The sequence below is a fragment of the Gobio gobio genome (assembly GCF_949357685.1).
Source record: "Gobio gobio genome assembly, chromosome: 23".
In the NCBI taxonomy this organism is placed as follows: Eukaryota; Metazoa; Chordata; class Actinopteri; order Cypriniformes; family Gobionidae; genus Gobio; species Gobio gobio.
Genome location: NC_137119.1, coordinates 26,717,809 through 26,733,022, shown reverse-complemented (window position 1 = coordinate 26,733,022; position 15,214 = coordinate 26,717,809). Strand labels below are relative to the sequence as shown.

Here is a 15,214-nt window from a genome sequence, read left to right as displayed (position 1 = left end):
ACCATAATAACGTTTTCTCCGATTGCGGACCAATAGCAGTTGTCCATTCGAGAAACGCCATGACGCACCGTTATAATTCGCTCATGCAGGTCCATATAACCGTGGGATCAAAACACTGTAGGAATGTATGTTTTCAAGTGAATTTGCGTTAGTTGGAAGGAAATTTCTTTCTAGAATAATCTAGAAGATGTGTAAATTAATGTCAAATGTTTTAAGAACGTTGTTCAACACTTTTATGTATAGTTGAGTACTTTGAAAACTTCTAAAGTATTACGGTAGAAGTTGTACTTTAGGAAGACGCATTCCTCATGCGCTTTTAAAACGGTAATTACGGTAGTTTAGCCGCTCCTACGTACCAGGAAGTGAGAATCACAAGAAAGCTGTCATTTCTGCAAAAAGTGCGCTGTTGTAACGTTATATGCCGTTATATGCTGTTATACAATAAAGTGGTTAGCCAAGAACAAGGAAGATGCTTTCCCCACGGTGAGTTTTACAATCTTGCGTCACTCATTTGTTGTGTACACGTTATTTGTGAGTCATGCGTAAGGAATTCCAGACTAGTCTGGTCTCTCAATGGGAGCCTTTTTAACATAGTGTCCTTTTGTTAAAGGTTTCATTATTTTGTGACATTACTATTAGTATTATATGAAGTAATGGCAGCTTTCTCCATTTTTTTTGCTTTCTGTAAAGGGTCTTGAAGTCTGCATCGTCCTTAATGTGCAGAGGGTTTTCCATGGGACACATTTGCCGACAAGGGAAGGCACCTGATATGGCTGAGGGTAATTATGAAAAAAGAATGTTTACACCCAACCCACCCACCACTTTAAACTTTAAACCTTAAACCCTAGTCAGTCCCAATCAATTAAATATTGTCAGTGAGTGTGCTAGTTATCAGGCTGAACTACATTGATCCCAAATGGGGTGATTTTGATGTGGCTTTTTTTTCTTTTGGATCATAACGTGTCCCACTGTGTGGTGTTCCTGACCCATTTTTATGTCTCTACAGGAAACACATTTTTACTTGTGAGCAATGGTAAAATTGAAGAACATTTACTCTCTTTGATATGCACAGACTCTCTTTCGCATGTGGCTTAATAAACACTGTCCTGCTGTTATCTCGTGGTACATGTGCATTGCATGTAGTTCTTTGTACTTTGACATCTAGTGTTTTTCCTTTTCAAATGCCTTCGCCCTGTGAGCATCTTGTTCATGCAGACTAGTCTTGGGTCCTCTCTAATACATTCTTTCTGCTCACTAGTACTTTCTATCTCCATATTATGTTATTTGATGATACAGACTCTGCTATGCTTTCCAATCCAAAACTACTATTAAAGGGTTATCACCCAAAAATGAAAATTCTGTCATTAATTACTCAACTTCATGTCGTTCCAAACCTGTAAGACCTTCGTTCATCTTCGGAACACAAATGAAGATATTTTTTTAGAGCTTTCTGACCCCTCCATAGACAACAATTTAATTACCACTTCCAAGGCCCAGAAAGGTAAAATAGTCCATGTGACTCCAGTGGTTCAGCCTTAATTTTATGAAGCGTCGAGAATACTGTTTGTGAGCAAAAAATAAACAAAAATAATGAATTTATTCAACAATTTCTTCACATCTGTGTCAATCTCCTATGCTGTTGACGTGAGCACCACGACGCATGTGTGTGATGCTGAGACCGGAGCTGGCCAACGTAAACTGAGTTGGAGACTGACACAGGCGTGAAGAAATTGTTGAATAAAATCTTTATTTTTGTTTTTTGCGCACAAAAAGTATTCTCGACGCTTCATAATATTAAGGCTGAACCACTGGAGTCACATGGAATATTTTAACGATGTCTTTACCTTTCTGGGCCTTGAAAGTGTTAATTAAATTGCTGTCTATGGAGGGGTCAGAGAGCTCTCGGATTTCATCAAAAATATCTTAATTTGTGTTCCGAAAATGAACGATGGTCTTACGGATTTGGAACGACATGAGGGTGAGTAATAAATGATAGAATTTTCATTTTTGGTTGAACTAACCCTTTAAATACATATACAGTATGTGATGTCACAGTGCTTCATTTTGTTCCTCCTTATTTTCACAGTTCGTAACAGGCTGAGGGAGATAGTTGGAGCATCTACCAACTGGAAGTATGTCATGTTATTCCTTTTGCAGAATTGAACAAGTCTTTGTTATTTGTGACCACTTTACATCAAATGTTTTATTTTGTCCATTGCATTGTACAGAGATCATAAGCAAGCATTAGCTGAGCGTATGTCACTAAGCCAGTATCTTGCTCAGAGTCAGGATGAACTGCCTGCAAAGACAATGAAGGACAGTGCAATCGAGGCTCACCTTCCTCTGGGTACCCAGCCTGCCTTGAGAGAGAAATATCTCAACTATCACAACAGTGTCAGGTACTAAAAGACAGGTTATAAAAATAGTGGCATTCAGATAATAACCAACTTGACAACCAACCTTTTTTGAATATGCTTTTCTGACCTGAGTACATTTACATTTGCCCAAATGCCTTTTTCTCAACAGGTTTGGAAGGATTTTGGAGGACTTGGACAGTTTAGCAGGTAATACATTTTAAATATAAAGGTTACAAAAGGGGGTTTTCACAGTGATGCCATGGTTCCCCAAAAGAACCTTTCAGTGAACAGTTCTTAAAAGAACCATTTTGTCTCAGTGTGAACATTTTAATAATCTAAAGAACCTATTGGCACTATAAAAAATAAAACTTTTGTGCAATGGAAAGATTAAAAGTATCATCTTAAATAGTGAAATAAAATTCCTTTCTTGATGTTCACTCTCTTGACTTGATATTTGAAGGAAAGATAAAATTGCAGAAGTTTTGATCATGCTGTCTGCAACATACGTGTGTGTGTGTGTGTGTGTGTGTGTGTGTGTGTGTGTGTGTGTGTGTGTGTGTGTGTGTGTGTGTGTGTGTGTGTGTGTGTGTGTGTGTGTGTGTGTGTGTGTGTGTGTGTGTGTGTGTGTGTGTGTGTGTGTGTGTGTGTGTGTGTGTGTGTGTGTGTGTGTGTGTGTGTGTGTTGCACGGTTCGTGTTCGGTTCATTGTGTTCGTTGATAAAGACATTTTGCGACCCCTGAGGGACGTATCATTCCGGTTGACGTTTCCCCACACGCTTTCAAAACAATCCCTCACATGTACTCATGGGGGAGCCGAAACTCAGTAAATATGCAAAGCTTATCCAATCATAGCAGTGGGCGTTTACTTCCAAGTCTTCAGTGCCCAAAAAAAAACAAGCGTTTCTTGAGAGAGGCTCAAAACCAGGGCAGAAAATAGCCTTTTACTTGTTCATTATGATATTTTTGAATGTAAAAACCACACGAATGTCAAGTAGACCTCAGACCAGTTCATGACACCTTTAAGAAACAAGAATAGTTTGGCCCAACAGTGAAAAAGCATCTATTGATGCCATTGCAGAAACTTTATTTTTAAGAGTGAGCTGTAGATGAGCACAGCTGTATGGGCTGATACTAAATCACTCTGTCTTATCACATGCCGTCTCATTCTTTTCTCCTTAGTGCTCATCTGTTACTCTCACACATGGAATAAGGAGCTGAAAAGATCTCCACTGTCTATTGTCACCGCTCTAGTGGACAAGATCGGTATTGCCTCTTGAATAAAGTCTTATAAATAATTTAAGGCTTTTTGTTTTGTTTAAATAGTATTTTTTTTGTTTCACAGACATGAGAAAAAACATAATCTACCCAGACTGTGACATCAAGTTCACAGGTCACGTGACATGGGTTGGCAAAACCTCAATAGAAGCTAAAATGCACATGTCTCAGGTAAATAAAAAGTCTTTTTTTATGAAACATATATGGTATATGTTGCACATAAGCTCATTAAAATAAAATGAACTGTTTTCTCAGTATCACAATGGGGCTTACACCGATGTATTAGATGCCACGTTTGTAATGGTGGCTCGAGATCCTGAAAACAAAAGGTAATGTTAAATAATTTGGTACCATCGACATGTTTATGATTTATGTCTGCAAATTAAAGCATGGGTTATGTACTGTTTATCCAGGGCAGCTTTTATAAACCCATTGATACCAGAAGGACCGGAAGAAGAGGCCATTTTTCAACAGGGTGAAAGTGAGTAGCACTTTTGTGTGTTTGCAATCACAATTGCCACTTCAACTTGAAACATATAGAGGAAGACTGATGGTCTTTATATTGATCAGTTAACAAGAAGCGGCGTGTGGAGCTGAGCACAGCCTCTCTTCTTAAAGTGGCCCCTACAGCTGAGGAGAGGACTCTCATTCACAACCTGTTCCTCAACACTCTAGACACACGGTGAGATTTATTATCAATACACAAATATAAATCTCTATGCCTTTATTTTTTTTAATGGCCATTTTTCAAGAATAGTTACCTTTTCCCTATAGAACTGTTAGCTTTCGGGGTCGGATTTTACCGCCTAACTCAATGTGGATGGAAGATGCCAAAATGAAAGGGCTTGAGATTTGCCACCCACAAGTGAGCAAAAACTTTTTGCAATACTTGACTGATGAAATGAGTAGGCAACCTTGGTGTAATGGTTTTTAATGATTTGCTTTATTATTTGCATTATACAGGAAAGAAATATCTTTAACCGGATATTTGGTGGGTTTTTGATGAGGAAGGCCTATGAGCTTGGTTGGGCCAATGCTTGTGCATTTGGGTAAGAGGATTTCCCATTGTTATTTACTGAATATTTCAAAGTCTTTCATTTCTTCACATGGCTGTATTTGTGTCTTTCAGTGGATGCAGACCCACGCTGGTGGCTGTAGATGACATTGTATTTCGGAAGCCAGTAGAAATTGGCTCTTTGCTATTGCTTTCCTCGCAGGTTTCTAAGTTCTTTAATTTCATTAGTTTTGTATCTCTTTTTCGTACTTCAGTCTAAGATTGTTGATAATACTCTGCTGTCAGGTTTGTTACACAGAAGGAATGCACATCCAGGTCAGGGTACACACAGAGGTGCTTGACCCATTGACCCGGCAGCACAGCACCACCAATGTGTTTCATTTCACTTTTCGTGTTGAGAAGGATATCCCAGCTGTTGTACCACAGAGCTATGGAGGTCAGATATATATATATATATATATATATATATATATATATATATATATATATATATATATATATTATATTTTGTATTATATACGAATATTGTTACATTTATATTTTAATAGAATTATTTGTAACTTGATAATGTTGTCATTTGCAGAATCTATGCTTTACCTGGATGGAAAGAGGCACTTTGATGAGACGATAAGGACCCAAAATTGAGCAAGATGGGATGAGATTCCTGCCAAATCTGCAGTGACGGTCTCGCTGTATTTACATGACAATTTGTATGTGTGGAATCAGCTTTTATTATTTGTTTTGTTCATTTATATTTATATATTTTATTACTCGCTGCATTTTTACATTAATGTAAAATAAAATATTTTACAATTTTAAGCTTACATTGGGAGAGGACATTTTAGGAAATTGTCTGTTTAGGGTTTTTTTATGCAGGCATATCTCAATTGTTGTACTGTTGCTTCCTGTTTAGTCATTGAAACTTATAACACCATGTTTTATTGGCACTACAATGACATTTATAAGGAGAGAGGACTTTAAAGACTTTTCAACCAAGTGATTTGGTTGTACAGGTGCAATTGACCTGTTTTATAGTGTTACTGATTTGAACACTGCCGGAGTGAATTATGAACAACTGGTCCCTTGGAAAAGGAGATGTATGCACAAACTCTAAGAATAAATCCAGTCTTCCTTCCTTGAAAAGGAAACAAGAAGATCCTAAACTGGAGATCAAATAACTCCAAAAACCTTACCTTACACATCTGTCCTAGAGCACAGTGTGTATAAGAATCAGGTTTTGCCGTTAAATCTGCACATTTCAGAAGGCTGACAATTTGAATAATATTTAAAAAAATCTGTATTATGATTGTAAATGCTACAAACAACCATGGAAATTTGTGAAAAATGTTAGTATGGCCCTGTAATGGACTCTGTAATAAGTTAACATGTACAAATCTAATATGGACGTTAACATGATGCCTTTCATGTACACACTACCTGTGCCAGAATGACCAAATACTGACAAATGAATGCATGCCTTTCCAATGTTTTCGTTCACAATACATATAGCATCATATTGTCATTTTTCAAACTTATCAATATTTGATGTACTTGTATGTTAAATGTTTGTTTCTTATGGACTGTCGTAACATAACAAAACCTTAAATATGTTTATCTACATCTGTATTGCCTTATATCTCAGAGATGTGTTCTCTTGATTAATTTATTCCATAAACGAAAGTGTCCAATAACAGGTGGATTACTGAAGAGAGTAAAATATTTGGCCGGTCATGTGATCTCAATAATGGTCCCCTTGAGGCGACCCGCTCCATGTAAATAAAATACAACTGTATTGGGGTACTGATGACTTGAGTCTTTATCTCATGTGAATGTATCATTTAATTTTTTTTTGCACAATTCCATTATTTGTTTACAAAAAATGAACAGGAAAATGCTACTGAACGATAAAGCGCTGTACAGCTACTGCCATCGAGTGACCAACGCGTGAAATTGCAAGTGATAAATAGCCAGCCATTACGTCATGACAGAATTATATTTGGTCATGTTGAGACAGTGAGTAATTTTTTTTCCTGCGAAAATTGTTACACTGAGTAGCGCTCATTGATCTATTTTAAAACTTCATAAACATTTATGGGCGTAACTACGTTAAACTGGATCGTTGTGTGTTTGTTAGTTAAAAGTTGGTATTAAAAACAGTAGCCTACCATCGTGAATGAAAAACTATATCTGCAACTACTAATCTGTTTGAAAAAAGTTCCTGCTGTTCTAAAAGTGGTGACTGAAGAACAAAAACATGTCGTGTCCACGGTGAGTGTTACATCTGTAACTTCTTACTCGTATTTAGGCTACTTGTTTCTGCTTACGTTGTTACGTTGATGCATGGCTTTACCCTTTGCGGATCTCCTCATGCCTCTTTTTTCATGGCAGCTCACTAATTTTATTTAGGGTCCTGAAGTCTGCAGTGTCCTTCACGTGCAGGAAGTTTTCCATGGGTCAAATATCACGTCAAGGAAAGGCACCGGATATGGTTGAAGGTAACTGAACAGGAATACACTAGACGGTGAACGTCATTTCACCAAGGACAACATGTTCCAGGATCAACATTCCAATCAACCATCACATTTGAGTGACAAGTTCACAGTTTATGTCAAGTTCAGACTTACAAACATGGTTAGGTGCTTCTACGTCAGTGTTATTCACCCATCATTTCCCTGAGTTTTTATGGGTAGGGTTAGGACAACATTTTCAGACAGGAATGTTGTTCCAGGATCAACAAAATATGTTGATCCAAGAATGTCTTACTTCACGGTGACCACACTAGTCATCCCTGATTTGTATTAGTACATTTTGTACATGTAGTACATGTACATGTTTTATAATAGAAATATATAGCAGATTTTTTAGAAGTATGCAAGTTTACCGTACTTTTTTTTTTACTTTATTATTTAACAAAAAAAAAAAGATTAAATAAAGAGCTAACGTTAGACAGTGTTCAGTGAAAGTCTGATGATGGCAACGTGATAATTTGAATATTTTATTTCGAAATTTGAATATTTCAGTCATTTTATCCATCAACACAGGGTTTAAAGTGAGACAAAACAACTAATGGCTCAAAACATCACAAAATTAATCAAATCCATTGCTAATGCACACAGAAAAAAGGTGTTAAAATTGTACCTTTAGAGGTACAACAGCTTGTCGCTGGGACAGTACCATTAAAAGGTCATCTTTGTACCTTTTTTTACACCTAAAAGGTGCATATTAGTACATTAGAGTACATATATTATACTATGTATCTTTTTGTGGTAAAAAATGTACAAATATGTCCTTTTAAGGGTACTGCCCCAGCGACAAGCTGTTGTACCCCTAAAGGTACAATTTTGACACCTTTTTTTCTGTGTGGTTAGGCTTTTGATGTTTTTCCACCAACAATTGTATTTTCCCCCTCTTTTTTCTGCAATGTAGACAATTTCATTTCCCTGCATATTTTCCCTTTTATTCATTCTGAATGCATCTTTCTCTCTGTATGCGGCTGGCCTCCTGCTGTTATTTTAAGGTATACATATGCATGTAGTCCTTAGTACATGTGATGTTTTTCATTTTTGAAATGCCTTTCTCTTTCGTGACCTTATACCTTGGCTTTAATTAGCAGCCTGTTGAAGCAGTCTTGTTTTGATTCCTGTCTTTTGCATCCTGTTTTGCCATGTGTGTCCATTAACTGCATTTTTTCCCTTTAGCTTTATTTTCAAGAGTTTTGACCAACAAAACAGGCAACATAATGCAATTGTCATAATATTGGCCATAAATTATTCAACTCTAGTGTAAGGCACTAATACCAAAAAAGGCTAACCAATGTCTCTTATTAAAATACATTTTAATGTTTTTTATTTTTTCACAGTTCGCAACAGGCTGAGAGAGATAGTCGGCGGATCTACCAACTGGCAGTATGTTACTGATGTAACATTATTGCAATTGCAATCATCACACAGTATGCTGAAATAAGCAAATCAGTTCGAAATGCAGCTGGACAAACATGCATTTTCTCCATTACATACAGGGACCATCAGCAAGTATTGGCCGAGCGTGCGTCACTAAGCCAGTATCTTGCTCAGAGTCAGGATGAACTGCCTGCAAAGACAATGAAAGACAGTGCAATCGAGGCTCACCTTCCTCTGGGTACCCAGCCAGCCTTGAGAGAGAAATATCTCAACTCTCACAACGTTGTCAGGTACTAAAAAACCATCACTATGCACATGCAGTATGCTTATTAGTTGCTGGTTGCTTGTATATGCAAAAAAACACCAAGTGTGATTTGAATCTTTATGTATATTATATCTTTTTCTGATCACCGCTTTTTTCTCTACAGGTTTGGTCGGATTTTGGAGGACTTGGACTGTTTAGGAGGTACTACAGATATACACTCACCTAAAGTATTATTAGGAACACCTGTTCAATTTCTCATTAATGCAATTATCTAATCAACCAATCACATGGCAGTGGCTTCAATGCATTTAGGGGTGTGGTCCTGGTCAAGACAATCTCCTGAACTCCAAACTGAATGTCAGAATGGAAAAGAAAGGTGATTTAAGCAATTTTGAGTGTGGCATGGTTGTTGGTGCCAGACGGGCCGGTCTGAGTATTTCACAATCTGCTCAGTTACTGGGATTTTCACGCACAACCATTTCTAGGGTTTACAAAGAATGGTGTGAGAAGGGAAAAACATCCAGTATGCGGCAGTCCTGTGGGCGAAAATGCCTTGTTGATGCTAGAGGTCAGAGGAGAATGGGCCGACTGATTCAAGCTGATAGAAGAGCAACTTTGACTGAAATAACCACTCGTTACAACCGAGGTATGCAGCAAAGCATTTGTGAAGCCACAACACGCACAACCTTGAGGCGGATGGGCTACAACAGCAGAAGACCCCACCGGGTACCACTCATCTCCACTACAAATAGGAAAAAGAGGCTACAATTTGCACGAGCTCACCAAAATTGGACAGTTGAAAACTGGAAAAATGTTGCCTGGTCTGATGAGTCTCGATTTCTGTTGAGACATTCAGATGGTAGAGTCAGAATTTGGCGTAAACAGAATGAGAACGTGGATCCATCATGCCTTGTTACCACTGTGCAGGCTGGTGGTGGTGGTGTAATGGTGTGGGGGATGTTTTCTTGGCACACTTTAGGCCCCTTAGTGCCAATTGGGCATTGTTTAAATGCCACGGCCTACCTGAACATTGTTTCTGACCATGTCCATCCCTTTATTACCACCATGTACCCATCCTCTGATGGCTACTTCCAGCAGGATAATGCACCATGTCAAAGCTCGAATCATTTCAAATTGGTTTCTTGAACATGACAATGAGTTCACTGTACTAAAATGGCCCCCACAGTCACCAGATCTCAACCCAATAGAGCATCTTTGGGATGTGGTGGAACGGGAGCTTCGTGCCCTGGATTCAGTTCACTTCACTTCAAATCTCCATCAACTGCAAGATGCTATCCTATCAATATGGGCCAACATTTCTAAAGAATGCTTTCAGCACCTTGTTGAATCAATGCCACGTAGGTATTAGAATTAGGCCATATGTATGCCACGTAGAATTAAGGCAGTTCTGAAGGCGAAAGGGGGTCAAACACAGTATTAGTATGGTGTTCCTAATAATCCTTTAGGTGAGTGTATGCTGTAATAACTCGCATACACAGATAGGGTATCACATGCTGTCTCATTCTTGTCTCCTTAGTGCTCATCTGTTACTCTCACACATGGAATGAGGGGCTACAAAAATCTCCACTGTCTATTGTCACCGCTCTAGTGGACAAGATCGGTATTGCATCACATTTATTCGCACAGATGCAGATACAGATTTCACAAAGTACATGTTCCATCTTTGTTGATCCTGGAACAGCATTTCTGTCAGAATATTTAGTCTTAACCCTATCCGTGCCCCTAAACCAAACCCTACCCATAACTTATCCCCTAAAATCAGAGGGAAATAATAGGTGAACAACACTGACGTAGAAGCACCTAGTTGTATACCTAAGCTTGACATAAACTGTAAACTTGTCCCTCAAATCTGATTGGTTGATTGGAATGTGATTAACAAAGATGTTGATCAAGGAACATGTACTTGGTGAAATCATATTCGCCCAGCATAAACAGCTAGTTAATTGTATTGCCACTCAAGTTGATTTAATGTTAAATTAAATACATGTATTCATACTTTTTTTTAATAAATAATAATTCATTCATATGCTATTGCTACTATGTCTCAGACATGAGACAAAACATCATCTACCCAGACTGTGACATCAAGTTCACAGGTCACGTGACATGGGTTGGCAAAACCTCAATAGAAGCTAAAATGCTCATGTCTCAGGTATTTTTTTCCTTTTTTTTTTAGTAAATATGTATTCTCTGTGTACTTTATAGTATGATTAGAGTTTGTATCAAACTAAAATGAACTTTTCTCAGTACCAAGATGGTGCGTACACAGATGTATTAGATGCCACATTTGTGATGGTGGCTCGAGATCCTGAAAATAAAAGGTATCACAGCTCAATGATACGATCAACATGTCAAAAATTGATATGCGGTGTCAGTGAGTTCATGCATATATTCTTTCCTTAGGGCAGCCTTTGTAAACCCACTCAAACCAGAGGGCCCGGATGAAGAGGCAATTTTTCGACAGGGTGAAAGTGAGTACATTTTTATTTCCGACCCAGAAGCCTTCAAAAAATGATGTTTGAAAATTTAGTTGGTTTTGGCTTCTGAATTAATTACCAAATTTATATTGATCAGTTAACAAGAAGCGGCGTGTGGAGCTGAGCACAGCCTCTCTTCTTAAAGTGGCCCCTACAGCTGAGGAGAGGACTCTCATTCACAACCTGTTCCTCAACACTCTAGACACACGGTGAGATTTATTATCAAAACACAAATATAATTCTCTATGCCTTTATTTTCGCAATGGGTATTAATTAAAAAGATTTCTTTGTTTCCTGTAGACGTGCGAGTTTCCGTAGTCGTATTCTACCACCAAATTCGGTGTGGATGGAAGATGCCAAACTGAAAGGGCTTGAAATTTGCCATCCACAGGCAAGAAAATCTGTATTTTTAGATGCATTTCTTGAAATAACTTTTAATGACCCCCTATTGTGCTATTTTAACGGTTCCTAGTTTTGTTTCGAGGTCTCCTACAATAGGTTTACATGCATCCAAGGACAAAAGACACTTTAATTTTCTCATACATTGCAGCATCACCTCTTTTCTCACATCGTCTGAAATGGTTCAATAAAGGATTCAGTCTCTCTAAACCCCTCCTTTCTGAGAGCCTCCTGTACTTTGATCAGTCAGATGGCCCTGTCTGTCGTTATTGGTCTACCACTTACAGCACAAGTCAGAAACGAAACGGCCATTACCATATCAGAATTTCAGCTCTTGTATACGCAGTGATATGAATAGTAATGAAGCCTCCAGTTGTATCAATTCAATTTCTTCTCTACATGTTGACCAATGAACCAATTCTCTTCCAGGCCTCAGCTACAACTACAGTGTTTGAGGGCTTGTCAAAGTAGACGTTGTTCGCGGGCAGCCAATGAAGACCACAGGCAGGCATTATGCAAATTTGTTGCAAACCTACATGCACCGATCAGGCATGACATTATGACCACTGACAGGTGAAGTGAATAGCACGGATTATCTCTTCATCACAGCACCTGTTAGTGGGTGGGATATAATAGGCATCAAGTGAACATTTTGTCCTCAAAGTTTATGTGTTTAGAAGCAGTCAAGTTGGACAAGGGGGAAATTGTGATGGCTAGATGACTGGGTCAGAGCATCTCCAAAACTGCAGCTCTTGTAGGGTGTTCACGGTCTACAGTGGTCAGTATCTATCAAAAGTGGTCTAAGGAAGGAACAGTGGTGAACTGGCGACAGGGTCATAGGTGGCCAAGGCTCACTGATGCACGTGGGGAGTACAGGCTGGCCTGTGTGGTCCAATTAAACAGACGAGCTACTGTAGCTCAAATTGCTCAAGAAGTTAATTCTGGTTCTGATAGAAAGGTGTCAGAATACACAGTGCATCACAGTTTGTTGCGTATGGGGCTGCATAGCTGCAGACCAGTCAGGGTGCCCATGCTGACCCCTGTCCACTGCTGAAAACGGCAACAGTGGGCACGTGAGCATCAGAACTGGACAACGTGAGCAATGAAAGAAGGTGGCCTGGTCTGATGAATCACATTTTCTTTTACATCATGTGGATGGCGTGTGCGTTGCTTACTTAGGGAACGCATGGCACCAGGATGCACTTATGGGAAGAAGGCAAGCTGGCGGAGGCAGTGTGATGCTTTGTGCAATGTTCTGCTGGGAAACCTTGGGTCCTGCCATCCATGTGGATGTTACTTTGACACGTAGCACCTACTACCTAAGCATTGTTGCAGACCATGTACACCCTTTCATGGAAACAGTATTCCCTGGTGGCTGTGACCTCTTTCAGCAGGATAATGCGCCCTGCCACAAAGCAAAAATGGTTCAAGAACAGTGAGGAGCACAACAATGAGTTTGAGGTGTTGACTTGGCCTCCAAATTCCCCAGATCTCAATCCAATCGAGCATCAGTGGGATGTGCTGAACAAACAAGTCTGATCCATGCAGGCCCCACCTCGCAACTTACAAGACTTAAAGGATCTGCTGCTCACATATTGGTGCCAAATACCACAGCACACCTTCAGGGGTCTAGTGGAGTCCATGACTCAATATTAGGTCATAATGTTATGCCTGATCGGTGTAGGTTCATAGAGGAAGTAAGACTGGAATTACTGAGGACTCGTTTCAGGCAGTTCAGAATCAGTTATTTTTGGCGACAATAACTCCATTTATCATGCGTTTTGATTTATGAAATTTTGCAGACCTTTTACATTCACAAACCGCTATATTACACACTACATGAATGGTAATATACAAAAAATCATAATAGGGGACCTTTTAAATATTATTTATATATGTGAATTGAATTTGTTATTTGTACAGGAAAGAAATATCTTCAACCGGATATTTGGTGGTTTTCTGATGAGAAAGGCCTATGAGCTTGGCCGGGCCAATGCTTGTGCATTTGCGTAAGAGGAAAACAACAACATGTTGAATATTTCCTGTGAAAATGTTATTCACTCTTCACATGGCTGTATTTGTGTCTTTCAGTGGATGCAGACCAACCGTGGTGGCTGTAGATGACATCTTATTTCGGAAGCCAGTAGAAATCGGATCCTTGCTCATGCTGTCTTCTCAGGTTGGTAACTTTTGCTGTTTCAGCTTATTTAAATATCATTCACACTAACAACACTGTGATGTCTTAATCAGGTTTGTTACACAGAAGGGATGCACATCCAGGTCAGGATTCACACAGAGGTGCTTGACCCATTGACCCGGCAGCACAGCACCACCAATGTGTTTCACTTCACTTTTCGTGTTGAGAAGGATGTCCCAGCTGTTGTACCACAGAGCTATGGAGGTGAAAAATATTTTATTTACATAAATTATTTTATTATAAATAAATATATTTCTAATTATTTTTAATTACAATATTTTATGTAATAAAATATAGCAAGGCCAGTGTGTAGAGAAGATTTATACAGACAATAATATTGTATTTTCCATTTAAAATATTATTTGCAACAAATCATTTGTCATCTTCAGAGTCTATGCTGTACCTGGATGGAAAGAGGCACTTTGATGAGACGATGAGGAACCAGAGTTGAGGATTATGGGATGTGCTGATGGGATGAAATACATGATAATGCTTCACCAACATCCATCACTACAGTTAAATGAGTGTGTGTATGTAAAGTCTGCTTTTTTTTCTAAATGTCTACTCTACAGCTGTTACATGCAAGTATTTAATAAATTCAGCAATCTCTAATTTAATGTTTGTTTATAATTTTCTGAAGCATTTTTAATGACATGTTGTTAAAAAGGTGAGATATAATTGTGAATAACTCGCTGACTGTACAATGTGTGATACAAAAACAACCGTCCAACTAGCTGCGCTGATAATCCTTGTTATCCGTCATTTTGTCATACATACTCAGACATTGGCTGCATCCGAAATCGCTTACTTTCCTGTACTTACTGTCAGCACAGACTTAAGTTTGGTCTCATTTTAAAGTGTTTAAAATTTAAAAAAGTGAAACCATTTTTTTTTTATAGAGGTTTATGAAAGTGATTTATGAACATTATTTTATATAAAATATATATTTTATGAAACCTGTTGAACTCTAAAACTGCTAGAAATAAATCTAAACAAGTTGTGTTCCAAATTTGAGGTTGATGTCTCAAAAAATAAGCTTTCAGTAAGATTTTGTTTGGGCGCAGTGCCAAATCTTCCCCATTAGTCATCACGCAATTGTTTTTATTATAGACATTCAAACCACACTCTGCATAATGTATCCGATTGGCTCTATAATATGCATAAGCAGAAACCAGGAATAAAGTGAGTATTTGCCTTATAGGTCAAACCTGAAAAAAGGGCACCATCTGGTCAAACTTTATAAATATTAAAACTTTACTTTTTGAAACCTATTAACAAAGATTGCATAATTTTATAGTTATATGGCGCTG

General features: G+C 38.4%; 2 protein-coding genes across 6 annotated transcripts; both read left to right on the top strand.

Annotated features, from left to right (window-relative positions):
• Positions 1-3: 3 nt before the first annotated feature.
• acot9.1 (acyl-CoA thioesterase 9, tandem duplicate 1) lies at positions 4-6,446 on the top strand. Of its 2 annotated transcripts, XM_079806121.1 has the most exons (16): positions 46-483; positions 691-779; positions 1,007-1,033; positions 2,087-2,132; positions 2,229-2,399; positions 2,527-2,564; positions 3,536-3,619; positions 3,699-3,802; positions 3,887-3,960; positions 4,045-4,112; positions 4,202-4,313; positions 4,406-4,496; positions 4,595-4,680; positions 4,761-4,848; positions 4,932-5,082; positions 5,230-6,446. In XM_079806121.1, the coding sequence occupies exons 1-16, from the start codon at positions 470-472 to the stop codon at positions 5,289-5,291; spliced, it is 1,305 nt and encodes a 434-aa protein (XP_079662247.1). In that variant the 5' UTR covers positions 46-469; the 3' UTR covers positions 5,292-6,446. The 2 variants fall into 2 exon arrangements, with proteins under 2 accessions (XP_079662248.1, XP_079662247.1); XM_079806122.1 differs by lacking the exon at positions 1,007-1,033 and having other exon boundaries at positions 4-483.
• Positions 6,447-6,568: 122 nt separating this feature from the next.
• acot9.2 (acyl-CoA thioesterase 9, tandem duplicate 2) lies at positions 6,569-14,910 on the top strand. Of its 4 annotated transcripts, none has more exons than XM_079806124.1 (16): positions 6,569-6,659; positions 6,862-6,914; positions 7,035-7,141; positions 8,506-8,551; positions 8,665-8,835; positions 8,974-9,011; positions 10,348-10,431; positions 10,880-10,983; positions 11,079-11,152; positions 11,235-11,302; positions 11,406-11,517; positions 11,609-11,699; positions 13,631-13,716; positions 13,799-13,886; positions 13,958-14,108; positions 14,294-14,910. In XM_079806124.1, exons 2-16 carry the CDS (start codon positions 6,901-6,903, stop codon positions 14,353-14,355), a joined length of 1,296 nt encoding a protein of 431 aa, XP_079662250.1. In that variant the 5' UTR covers positions 6,569-6,659; positions 6,862-6,900; the 3' UTR covers positions 14,356-14,910. The 4 variants fall into 4 exon arrangements, with proteins under 4 accessions (XP_079662250.1, XP_079662249.1, XP_079662252.1 ...); XM_079806126.1 differs by having other exon boundaries at positions 6,623-6,659; positions 7,053-7,141; XM_079806123.1 differs by having other exon boundaries at positions 6,602-6,914.
• Positions 14,911-15,214: the final 304 nt, after the last annotated feature.